Below are 13,060 nucleotides of genomic sequence, written 5' to 3'. Positions count from 1 at the left end.
TATCTTGCCAGGCTTACAACACTAGATATGTCCAAGTTGTCATACATTTCCTATTACTATTGCTTTAAGTAAGATCTTGCATCTCAAAGGATTCAGTGTAACAAACCTCAGTGACAACTGTAAAGTTTTGTTTTTTGCAAATCAAACCTTTAAAGTATAAACTGATGCATGTAACCAAGACATCAACTCCCATATGGATGTTTTAGTAATTATGTTACTGGTCTGCACACTGATCTATCCAAACACCAACAAAAATCGGTAAGGGCAATTCCATGCCACCTTAAAGAAGTTAAATGACAGTCGATGACATAACACGCCTCTCAGAAGCAGTACAACCTGCGAGTTATGCACTTCCATCACCAAATCTTTTTTCCTTCTTTTCCGATTGCCCTCTCACAAAGCAAGTATCATAGAACCTGACCACTGTGCAGCTTGTCATCTTCTTGCTGACTGTCACCACGTGCAAGAAAAGAAAGCCAAATAAATCAGTCTCATGGCTTTCAAACAGCACTGTCATTTTCCTAAATTAATATTTTCTGAAGAATTCCCTACAAAAGAGAAAAATCCCGTTCAACCGCACATAAAATATGTGGGCAAAGCAGTGCCACACTTATTTCACAGCTGCACTTTTAATCACGATTGTTACGTGATTACATGAAGACAAAAACTGCATGCTCTGCCCTCAAGAAGTTCAATTCTCCCATGTTATGGAGCACTGCCTTTCAGCCAGGGTGCAGCACTACATCATGCACAGAGCTTGCATGCATGCATGATTTTACACATGCGTTGGTCTAAAAACATTACTGGAAAACACGGCTTTGTGATTTCCATGTCTTTAGAACCAAATTTGTAAAGTACTACCTACACCACTTCCTCTGTGAACACAGATCCTCATAGCTAATGCTTTTTCAAATTAAGAAGTACGCTGTTAATTTTACCTTCATTAAGTGCTATTTTTTAAGAATTGCCGAAGCACCTTCTGTGTTTTTACCACAGCAGACCTGCTCAGCACATAAAGGGTTACCATGAAGGCAGTCCCTGAACTTTCACACCAGCCCTTCACCACGGCCTCCGAGTATCTGCCCAAATGAAAAAGCCAGTAACTAAAACACAAGTAGTGAGAGATCTTAAGATATGAAAAAATTGTCAAATTGTGAAATGCCACAGCATCAAGTTTATGCTTACAAACACTTGCACGTAAGAGGCATAAGCACATTTTCTTTGTTAACCTTTACATTTATTAAATTATTTTTCCACACCTTTCTAATACTATAAAGCCCCCCACGACTGTGGGAAGTTCTATGAAAGCACTTGTAGGAGAGCCATTTAAATAACCTTTTAAATAACCCCTTTATTTTTCATTTCCTTCTTCACAGAATCCTGAAAAATTGCTTGAGGGTGGTCAGCATCAGCTTCTTCCACTCTCACTGCCCATTCAAAATAGACTGTTATGACCAGAGAAAGTTTCTGCAGTCCTAAAGATTGCACTGTACTCACAGTGTAGCCAATAAACATTTAAACTATTTTAGTTCACTCTGCATTAAGCTGAGCATTGTAGATTTGAATAAAGCCAAAAAACTGCATACCATACTGCAGCTAAGTAACTCATTCATAAGTATTTTGTAAATTATAGTTTATGTAAATTATGAGTTTATGATCATTAGAAGCAAGATTTGCCTTTAATAACTTGTTTTCAAACACAGTATTTTGAGATATTTAAGTCAAGAGAAGGAGCAGAGTTTGTATGAGTGACAATGATAACTCTGACCAAGGTTACATTATTTAGCAGCTCATTGCTCCAGATTCAGTCTGTACAGAGATCTGTGAGCTTACTATCACACCAAGACAGTAATTACCAGCTTTCTTGCAGTTCTGCAGTGTAGATGACTGAGAAGGACGCTGACATCGGGTGGTGCCTATCCCCTGTTCTATCACAAGTTGCCATTAGCGAGCACGTGGCTTAGCACAGCTCAAACACCCCTCACAAAGCTCTGAAATTCAGCTGTTCCACATGCACCTACATATGCCCAGCTACTGAGGACCGAAAAAGATTTTAAAGGAGGAATAGAGAGCAGAAAAAAAAGCTTAGAATACCAATCACCAGAAAAAAAGCCAGCATAAGGAAGACAATGATTCCATAAGATAAGCATTCACCACAGAAGGAAACCATTCTTCCCTGGGAATCACGGCTCACTCCCTCCTAACACCAGAGCCTGTGCATACTCGTTTTTCTCCCCAGCATCACCCCTCAAATTTCAGCTCATTTTGAATTCCTCTTGCACCACTTTCATGTCATTCTGGGACTACAGAGCGAGACAAAGAACCCAAGTAGCCTCACCTCCCCCCAGCCTCAAGGAGTGTTTAAGGGTTCCTAAACCACGTGCACATCATGCACAGGGCACTGGGGGGCTTCTGAGCTGGATGTCAGAGGAGCAACAGCAGATCAGGACATCCAAGTTTTGAAAGAATTTCCCAAGCCTTGCCTTTTATCATTTTATTTCTCCCTTCCACCCCCCCCTTTTTAAAGGGTATCACCCAAGGAGACCCACTCAGCAGCGCGACGCAAAGCTCCCTCCCCCAGCAGCTTTGCAGCACACAGCCCAGCACCGTTCCCACCACCACACAGCTCAGCCGTTAGCACGGCTTGCGCCTCCATCCCAAAAGCCACGTTGCGGAGCTGCCGTGCCCAGCGGAGCAGCGCTCTGCAGCATGCTGTCATGAACGCTCGTGCAGCGCTGCATCCCCGCAGCCGGCCGGGCGCTCAGAAGCAGCAGTGCCATGCCACGGTGCTGATCTCAAGCACCAAAGCCAGTGACAGTTCAGTGAGTGAGCTGTGTGGACAGGTGCTGGGAGCACGAGCGTTGAGGCAAAGAGCAGCGTGCGTAAGCTTATTATTTACCAAAGAGACAGGCAAAATGAATGCAATTTTGTGATTTTACTGGAGCTACTCAAACACAAAGGGAAAGCAATCTTTAACTCAGTCCAAAAGGACCCTGCAAATTATAATGATAAATCCACCTTCTGCATTTATCCTCTAAATCTTTCTCCAATACTACTTTCAGTGAACAACAGAGCTTCACCTCCATGTGGACAAATCACATGCTATGCACCTGAGAGGATAACTCCACTCACAACTTGTGTGTAACTGAACAACCGCCATCAAATGTGGTTGTACAAAAGGTGTGCAATCTGCCACTTCAGCAGAGTTCACAGTTCTGTGCATAACACAGGAGCTGGAGTACATTCACATGTGCACAGGCATTTCTTGTTTAAGACAGAGGCAGGGGCAAAAAGAGATTGGAAATCACATTTCTTTCGGGGAAAGAAAAACCTGTCAACTGCATAACGGGAAAATGAAGTCTTCTAAACAGAGATATACAGCACAGCTCAGGAAAACAAGGTGAGCAGCAACCCAAAGCATGGTGCCAGGATTTCACCATTTGGTATCAGGAGTCAGAGCACCAAGCACCAAACCTCACATTTAATGAAGAAATGAAGCAAGAACTAACGGTCACCTACTGTGACTTAGTTTTTTGAGGTCTTTTTAAAAAATTCTTGTGCATCTCAGGATGAAGCAGTATTAATAGAGTGAAAGCAGTTTTACACCACTGCTCCGAAGCACCAGCATTGAACTCAGGAGAAATTTAATGCTGAGCATGCAGTACAGCAAAGAAAGAAGAAATCTGTGTTCAGGCTTTAAGAGCTGTCCATTCCTCCTTTATTTAGCACAGGTTATTAGAATCAGCTTAAATACCCATGCTGCATCATAGGACCCTTCTCTTCCTTCAGTACATGTTAGTATATCTACAGAGCACATGTTCAACTACACGCTTAATATCTCTTATTGTACTTGAAACTGAAAAATCATCTCAATTGCCATACAGCTTCAAATACCTAGTAGCTCTGAGGGGTACACGTTGCTAAAAAAGTATCCTACATGAAAATCTTTCAGAGTCCATAGTTAGTAAGGAATGAGCAACAGGGCAGTGTGGCTGTCCTGTCAGGGCCAGAATCCCTGCAGCCTTGCTGCACAGCAGCTCACACTGCCAGCACCTGAACCCATGGAGACCAATGCTGCTAAAGGTTGGAGAAGCTCTCACTTGACCCCAGTTCTGGTTTTCCAAAGGAAAACATGATTCTTCCAGATACCACAGAGCCTCAATGAGAAGACCCACACATCCTTGATGGCACAGCAATACCCATCTGTGACCAACCAGTGCGCAATACTTCTAGACAAATAATGTTTTCTCCCCAGGTGATGTGCCTGCAGCTGCTGCAAAACTTTCACTGGAAAGCCATCTGAAGCACTTCTACCAGAACTCGTAACCAGAAAAAGAAAATATGTCGTTTACACATTATCTTGTCTCTTATCTCAGATTAAACTACTGCCTGAATTCCTCATACATCTACAGAATATATTTTTCAAGTACTGTCCTGAAGACACATTGCTTTGAAATTTTTACTGTGGAAGTCAGAGAACAAATTGAACTGTTCTTATGTGATAACTGGATAACCACGAGCACATCAAGAGCCTTCCACACACGTGTAAACCCAATAGTCCACTTGATGGCTGAAAACAAATTCCTGGATTGGCCATGTAACAGTTCTACAAATAAATTTGTAAAACAAATAAATTTGTTTTTTGTTTTTTTTTGTGTGTGTTTTGTTTTTGTCTTTTGTCTTTCATTCACTTATTTTAAAGGGATACCTTTCCCTTTGCCAGACGACACACGTGTGTTCCTGGTACAGCTGGTGCGCGTTTCTGCACCGCGATACTTCAGACTCCATTAAGGTGCAACAAGCTCCATTTTTAAGGGAGAACTGACAGGGTCTGTACCTCTTAAGTTTTTAATCAATTTACCAAAACAAAGCTCCACTATTTTCAGAGGGGAAAAATGTAATGGACACTCAGTACAGACTACGTATTTTAAAATCGCGTTCCTAAGGTTCAGCTGAGCATGAAGTTAATCTTTCAAAAGTGAACATTCATCTCCGATTGTGTTCAAGTGTGCTAACACTAGCAAAAAGAGAAGAGCCACTGCCAATAACCTGGGCTGTTTTTTATAGTTTGCCTGGATACTTTTAGTAAATCTCTCCTTAAACTGCACTGATTTTACAGTAACGTGCTTTTATAACATACTTTTTTATATATATACATATATTTTTTTACATGCTATATATACATACACACACTTAGAAACATTTCCCAGCATTATTTCTGACCAAGCTACACTCACTTTTTTAAAGTCTCAAGATACCTCCCCCCCCCCAAAAAAAATCAAATGGAATAAGGCCCATCCCACCTGAAGATCTTTCATTCCAAGACAGTTTCAATACTTAGTCCCATCTCCAGGAAGTATCAGATCCTTCTTTCACTTATTTTGTTATCCGTGCTCCAACCCAAATCTGAACTAGACTAACAGTGCTGAATGTCTCATGTTTCCTGTTAGAGTCCGTTTTCCATTCAGATGAGAACAAGGACAATTTAGGGTAATGCTGGTGAAGAGGCAGTCAATTAAGAGGCACTTTGGTGTTGGGGTTGCACTGCCCAGAAGACGGCCCTTACACTGCAGGTTTCTCTTTTGCAAACTGCTTTGAGAACACATTTCAACAAAATAACAATTAACATTATAACTGAATATAGTTTTCCATATTTCAGTACGCTTATGAATAAAGCACCTTTCTCCTATCTGTTTCTTACTGCTGTTTTATGTTCAGTATGTTAACATTTTCCCAAGTATTGACCCTAGCAGCACATTTGATTTGCCAAGTATAAAGATATCTAACTAAAACACGAAGATCTTCTTTTTGGCCAAATGTGTGTATCTGTCAACACCAACTAATACTGCTGATTCTTATTTCCTCCTGTTTTTCCATCTTTCCAATCATTTTTTTTAAATTATTTTTATTTTTAAATTACCTGAAACATGCCCAAACACTCTTGCTTCTGTACAGGAACTTCCCAAAGGCAGATTGCTTACATTGTAGGTAATAGGAAAAAAACAACTGCCCCTAAAGTGCCCGCTCTGATAAGTGAGCCTCAGAAGACTGAGGAGCACCTAATCTGCTTCTGCGCAGCACAGTCCATGCCAAGGGTTCCCCCACAGTTTATCAACAATATTGCCTTTATTTGGACAACAGATGTAAGATTTGTAGAGCAAAGATGCAAGATAGAATTCTATATAAATGTGTATTCTCTGCACGTCCAGGGAAATATAAAAGTACATGTGTGTGTGGATGGAACCCCCAGTACTTCTGGTGACAGCATCAACTATCTAGACAAAATAAGGAAAAGTTAGGTTTTTATCCTAGCAAACATAAAGCTTTGTACTCTGCTTCAGCCAAGAGAAAGAACATGCAGATAACCACGTTGCATACAAAAACTGAGAGCATGCTTTAGAAGAGAACTGCACTGCAGAACCCTGGATGCATCTACCGCACCCAGGCACTGCTGAATGCATCAACCTTGCTCAGGCTTTTCCACCTGTCCTTGTCCCTCTGAAAAAGATGAAGTTATTCTCCTGATATTTTATAACAGTTATCTTTTTCCCCCATACTCCACCTATTTTCTTGCTTTAAAGGAGCAAGTTTCAATTAATTTCAATTTCAAATCAAAACTGGCTCAAACTACGAGAACAAAAATCTGAAGTTTGTGCCACACAACACCACGCCTGCCTCATTGGGCACAGGACAAAGCCACCAGAAAAGAGCTGTACTTGTGCTCCACACATTATCAGAAGTTTAGGAGGAGTAAGCCTTGAAAGTTAAAACGTCTTTAGTGAGAGGAGCAGGCTTAGAGAGGTAGGATTCATTATGTGAGCCCTGACCATAGCTAAGAAGGTGCATTTCATTTCTGCCTGTGTCCTTGCTCAAAAGCATTGTGGGAAGCTCTATGTTTTCTGTTAGAAAGATAAATGCCAAGCTCTTCAAGACTTTTTCAGGTCAAAACTGAGCATTTGAAGTCCACCCAAAAGCCAGCCAGAAGCTATAAAAGGACTCCAGCACTGCAGAGTCCTAAGCTCTGCACTTGAAAGAGCAACTGATATGAATACCCCCGTTTTACAAAAATACCGCCTTCAAGGGCTCAAAAAGGTGCAAAAGGGCTCTCATTACTCCAACAGTAAGAACAAAAAGAAAAATTGGGAATTTTTAAATGTTTCCTATTTAAACTTCACTGCTTTTGCATTACTCTTCAAAAAATGCTATTTTTCATGCCTTCCCTTCAGGATTTACCAATCTACATACAACTTAATGTCTACTACATGTATGCTTTCCCATAAAGTAAAAAGAGAATGAAACTGAGTTTTCAGGGCACAACTTGGGGGATGTATTTCCTGTATTTTAGCTTATTTAATTTAAAAAAAAAAAAAAACTGCAGCAAAAAAGGATATCTATTTTTTAAGTGGTGAGATAGTATGAGTAGTTGTAAAATATAAGTGTTCAACAACATAAGAGAACATGGTCAGCAAATAATTTCTTGTTCTTGCCATCACAACTTGGCCATACAGGAATCACAAGAGTTACGCAGGTTCACATTTTCTACTTCAAGAGTGAGCTTTCAAACAATTATTTATTTATTAAGAGGGGAAAAAAAAAAATCTCTGCTCACATCTGCAAGTAGAAGTGTGAGAACAGAGACTAAAGCTTCCAATTTTAAATCGCGCATTTTGACTTTCCGCTCTCTAAAATGCTGATCCGCACCCAGGCGCGGCCTCAGCCTCGTTCCACAGAAAAGGGCACGAATACAGTTAATGAATGACATTTTCTATCACATCTCCTTACATACAGCATGCTTAGCCTTGCTTTATGTTTACAGAAGCAAGACTAAAAATGTCTGCCACAAAATTATTTTTAAATACCCATGACTGCCGTAGCTTCCCTGCATAGGTTGGCCCTGAAGCCTTTTCCCACTGCCCTGCGCACACAGAAGACACAAGCCCTAATTATACTAGAAATTAGCAACCGAATCCGACAGCACAGCGCAAGGCTCCCACAGACGGGTTTTGTGAGCACTTTGGGGCCTGCTGCCCTCAGATCAGCCATCACCCGCTTGGGTGTTACATCAAAGGAGGCCTGGTGGCACACCTCTGTCACCTCCTCTCCTAGAGAAAGCCCCTCCAGCAGAGGGAAAGGGAATTTATTTTCTCTACAGAACAAAGGGCCCCCAAAGGTGCGGTTAAAAAAAATTAACCTCCCAATCAGAGAAAACACCTCCTCATTAATGCAGTTCAGGTGTCACGAGTGATTTAAGCACCTGGAAGGGAAGGGAGGTGGGGAGGGGCCAGCCCCAGGTGCCCCCATTTGGGGTGTGATGAGGGGGAATGGCACAGCCCAAGTGACACAGGGCCACGTCAGCGACCAGGCACAGCGCAGGCGGCCTCGCGAGGTGCCAGCTGCTCCTGCCGTGCCACGAGGCAGCACCCAAAGGCGTGCCATGTGCTGCTCGGTGCTGGCCCCAGGGAGGAGAGCCGGGCCAAGGCACGGCTGCCACAAACCGTGCCCCGCGTTCCTCGGCGGAACACGAGTGGCGGGCGGGATGATTGCGATGCCTCCACAGAGTTTTGAATAAAGTGACCTAAACCTTTAAATATTGCAATGGCCTTCCCTCCGTGCAGAGGGGTCCAAATGTAGAATTTCTGCATTCCTTTCACATTCCCTTGAGATTTCCATAGTAAGTCAGAAATCTACGCTGAGCTTATTAAAGACTTTGCACCTCCCCCGAAATAATTCCCCACCCTTCTATCAAGAAAACCTTGACCAGGCCCCTTCTTTCAGCACAGCCCTTGTCTTTAAATACTTCCAGGGGGAGGGGAGGCAGAGCCATACACAGGCCTGCACAGCAGGTAGGGAGGCAATTTTGCAGGCCTGGGTGTGCCCACTCCCAGCGTGGGGATCCAGCAGAGGCTGGAATGCAGCCACCCCAGCCCTCAGTCCCTCTCCACCCATCAGCATCATGGCAGCCCCGGCCTATGGCATCCTGACCTCCTGCGCATGACAGGGAGACGGATGGCCAAGCACTCGGCCTTCCCTCCCACCCTTCCCTGGAAGGACACCCACAAACCACCAGTGGGAGCCATACAGTCTTAAAAAAAAAAAAAATAATAATAATAATAATAGAGGAATTTGTGAGGCAATGAGCTGGAGCTCCCCACAAAGCAGCCTCACAGTGACCAGGGGGCAATACAACAACTCCAACGCACCACAAACCAACTTTTGCTCCTAAGAAACATCACTTGACCCAACTTAATTGTACGCTCACAGGGAGGGACAGGTTTGGTGTGTTCGCCAGTGCTGTGAACAGTGCCACTCCTCTGGCCAGCTCGGAGGCAGAGGAGCACATGAGGCCCCATGGAGGCCCAGCCAGCACCCCCTGCATCAAGAGATACGGGGGCTGCAGGAAGCTACTCTGAAAACACGTTAACAACCAGCCTCACCAAAACGCCAGCTTAGGAAGGCCGTGCTCTCACACATCTCACCACTCTACATACACACCCAGTCAGCAATGTCTGGAGACGCAAAAAAATCCCAACTTTTTGACAACCCCCCTCCCCCCCCTCCTTCCAGTCCCACCCCCAAATGGAAGAGTATCCTACATCTATAAAAGGAGCAGGAAAGGCATTTTTATTACGGGGGCCACTGAACAAATTCTAAATGGGTTTCTATATTTGATTTTGGAAGAGGAGTAGTAGAAACAAAGGGGAAGGAAGTGCAGCTATGAGAAATGCAAGTTAATTTTCTCTTAAATGGCAGCGTAAATCGGAGCTGTGTGTGCTTTAACTAGTGAGGACTTGGGGAGAAACAAGGCGGCTAGGCTGATACAATTGTATCTGCCTTTTTTCTTTTTTTTTTTTTTTTTTTTAAATCCTATTGCTATGCCCATATGTAGGCTGGAGAAGTGCTAAAGTCCAGTGCAGCCCTATTCCCAACCCCAGTGCAGACAGATCCACACTGGTGATAGCTGGGAATTTACAAATACAGGAAGACACCAACAAACGTGAAGAAGGGACTTTTACGCTAATCCACATCTGACAACAGCTCGAAGAGCAGGAAAATACACTGAAGCACATTAAACAGTAATACAAAAAAGTTTGGGGAGAGGAACACAGCAATGTTCAGTTTGCCTCTACCATAAGCAAAATAAATTTGTTTTCAACAACGTGAACAGAATAATTTGTGCAAGCTTAAGATGAATAAGAATGATACGCTCATTTATTATGGAAATTGAGAGGAAGTGATCAGTCCTTACGTGTCCCACGGACTCTTCCTTCTTAAACATAAAAATATTTTCCCTCCACAATAATTTCTTTTTATATACAGAAGACCTGAAATGCAGACTGCTGCAAACCAAAGCCACGTATCTCGCATAACAAATGAAGGAGCGCACATAGTACATTAATTCCCAATTAAAAGAAATACCAAATGCAACCGCAATGATCAGCACACTGTGAAATGCTCCAGAAAGGGTTTTCAGTTGTGCTTTTTTTTTTTTTAATGCCCCTTAAATAGATCAAAAATCCCCCATCTTTCCCAAGCAAAGATTTCCTCCAACACCTAACAGTGATTAAACTTCAATTCCCAAAGCAACCCATTACTACGTCCAAATTCTCCTTTTCCAAACAGCTATTTTCAAATGACCGTGCTTTTAAAATGAATGCTGAAATGGCAGAAGCCCCTCTCCCCCGAAGTTCCACACAGATGTACTTCTCAGATCAAATAATGGAGCTCAGAAACAAGCACGTGCAAAGTTTAGTGCCTTTTGCTGGTATTATCTGGTGCACGCCAGGTTCCCTGCAATCTAGCATTTGTGGCTGAATTGCTATAGGCAGCAGAAAAACACCACCCTGCTGTATCGCGAGTATCGCTTCTGTACACGAGGCCCACTAAATTACTACCCTGAAAAAAATTAAACATGCATTTTGAAATTAAGGACCCATTAATCCAGCCTTTCTTAGGAAGAAGTCATCCTCCTGCTGCTTCACTACACCGACTCGAAGGAGATACAAACCCTCTTGCACACAGATAGTCAAACACAGCTCTGCACCGCGTGCCTATAAAACGCTCTGGACTCCAACATGGCAGGAGCAGAGATGTACACAGCAGCGTATTTACACGACGCGTTCTGCTGCTGGAGCTCATGTGCTCGCTGCTCCACAGCCCCTCACTCCGCAGCTCCTGCTCACACACCGAATTTTCACTCCTTGAGGGAAGTTTAAAATCTTACCAACCTTCCACCATTGCAATGCAATAACCTGATCATTTCACAAAAAGGCCTTTTTCTTTTATTTTCTTTTCTTTTTTTTTTAAATACTACCCTGCTCAATGCAATCCATAGAAATACACGGGGCCATTAGGCACAGAACAAGCTGCGGGTGTAAGAAAGACATTCCTTTATCTGTAAGGATGAGAAACCCAAGCCTATGCAATTTTTCAAATCACTTATCACTAGGGAAACGCAGAGGGAACTAACAATAATAATAATGAGAAAAAAGAGAAATTACCTTTGTCTTTTAGGGACTGAATGCTCAACTTCTATGAGTTTCCCGTGCAGCTCCACTTTACCTGCGAAGAACAGAAGGGAAAATATTGGAGAGCGGCCGTGCGGCTCGCGGCGGCGCGAGGCAGCAAAGCGGAGCGCAACACGTTAGAGCCCATTCATCGGCCGCGGGGCAGCGCGGGGCGGCCCGGGGCGGGAACAAAGCCGTGGCCGCGGGCCGCTGCTCCCGGGGAAGGCGAGAGGGGCTGCGCGGAGCCGCGGGCCTCCAAGCCAGCCCGGGAGCACGCAGGGAAAGCGGCCCTACCGCGGCGGGGCCGCCGTTCGCGGAGGTTCCGCTAAGCAGCTTCACCCGCTGTTTTTATTATTATTGTCATTATTACGTTGTTTGTTGGGGTTTTTTGTTGCTGTTGTTGTTGGCGGTTTTTTGGCGTTGTGCATTTTTGGTTGTTTTTTTTTTTTTGTTTTGTTTTGTTTTTTTTTTTTTTTTTAATTCACAAAAACAGGATGTCGGGGCCGGGAGCAGGAGCGCTGCTGGAGGCGGTGATGGGTGCGTGAGAGCGGCGAAAAGAAACCGAAATAAATACCGGGCGAAGGGAGGGAGGGGGGGGGCGGCGGGGCTCCCATCTCCCGGCTGCGGGGCATTTCGGCGGGCAGCCCGCGGCCTGCGCCGGGCCGAGCCGAGGGGCCACGGAGAGGGAATGGGGGAGGGGGGGCACCGAGGGCCGCCCGCCCCCGCGACGGGCCCCGGGGTGTGGAAAAAGCAGGGGGCCGCGGGCCCGGCCCTCCTCCGCTTCCCCCCTCCCCCCCCCCGGGGGCCGCTGCCGCGCCGGGGGAGTCTCACCTGGGCGCGGGGGGGGGGAACGGGAGCCGTCGGGGGTGGGCGCGGGGCCACTCACCTGAAAGCGCCTCGATGGCCTTCATGGCCCAGCTCTCGTCGGGGCAGTCCACGAAGGCGTAGCCCGTCTTCACCAGGAACTGGCCCGAGAAGGGGATCTTGGAGTCCTTAAAGAGACTTTCCAGGTCGAGCGGGCTGACGTTCTCGCCGAGGTTGCCGATGTAGAGCTTGTTCATCTTCTCGGCGGCGGCTGCAGCCCTCGGCTGGCGGGAGGAGGTGGGGAGAAAACAAAACGCGATGGAGGAAGGAGAGAGAGAGAGGACGGGGAGGATAATCGGCTCCGCAGCTCGCGGCCCTCCCTCCCTCTCTCAAGGGGTAAAAAATAAAACGAAAACGAAGGCGAACGGAGCCCTAAGTGCTTGCCGTGCCACCCGGGCGCATGGGGGGCCGCGGGAACAGCCGGCGCCGGGCCGCGATGGCGGGCTGCAAGAGGAAGAGGAGGAGGGGAGGGAGGGAAAAAAAGTACTTTTTGTCTTTGCCCCCGAGCCCCTCCGGCAGCAGCGGGCGGACTATGGAAATGTCACACTACGTGCGCGCAGGCACCGCCTCTCGCTGCAAAAAAACACACAGAGAGAGGAGGGGAGGGGGAAGGAAGGAGGGAGGGAGTCAGAGAAGGGAAAGAAAAAAAAATTACTTGAATATTCCGGCTTTTTGAATGAGCCACGTGTTCA

The 13,060-nt window shown here is 45.2% G+C and overlaps 1 protein-coding gene across 1 annotated transcript in view; it reads right to left on the bottom strand.

Annotated features, from left to right (window-relative positions):
• The window catches only part of IGF2BP3 (insulin like growth factor 2 mRNA binding protein 3), a 101,019-nt gene extending 88,331 nt beyond the window's left edge, over positions 1-12,688 (bottom strand). Inside the window, exons 1-2 of the mRNA XM_042817320.1 lie at positions 12,391-12,688; positions 11,499-11,559 (exon numbers count right to left, since the gene is read on the bottom strand). Of these exons, the coding sequence (XP_042673254.1) occupies positions 11,499-11,559; positions 12,391-12,565 (236 nt within the window). The 5' untranslated portion in view covers positions 12,566-12,688. The remainder of the gene's footprint in view (positions 1-11,498; positions 11,560-12,390) is intronic.
• Between the last annotated feature and the right edge of the window lie 372 nt (positions 12,689-13,060).

The sequence above is a fragment of the Centrocercus urophasianus genome, unplaced genomic scaffold, assembly GCF_019232065.1.
Source record: "Centrocercus urophasianus isolate 14NV4802_14NV808 unplaced genomic scaffold, USGS_Curo_1.0 seq_16, whole genome shotgun sequence".
Classification (NCBI taxonomy): domain Eukaryota; kingdom Metazoa; phylum Chordata; class Aves; order Galliformes; family Phasianidae; genus Centrocercus; species Centrocercus urophasianus.
This window is presented reverse-complemented; position numbering and strand designations above follow the sequence as displayed.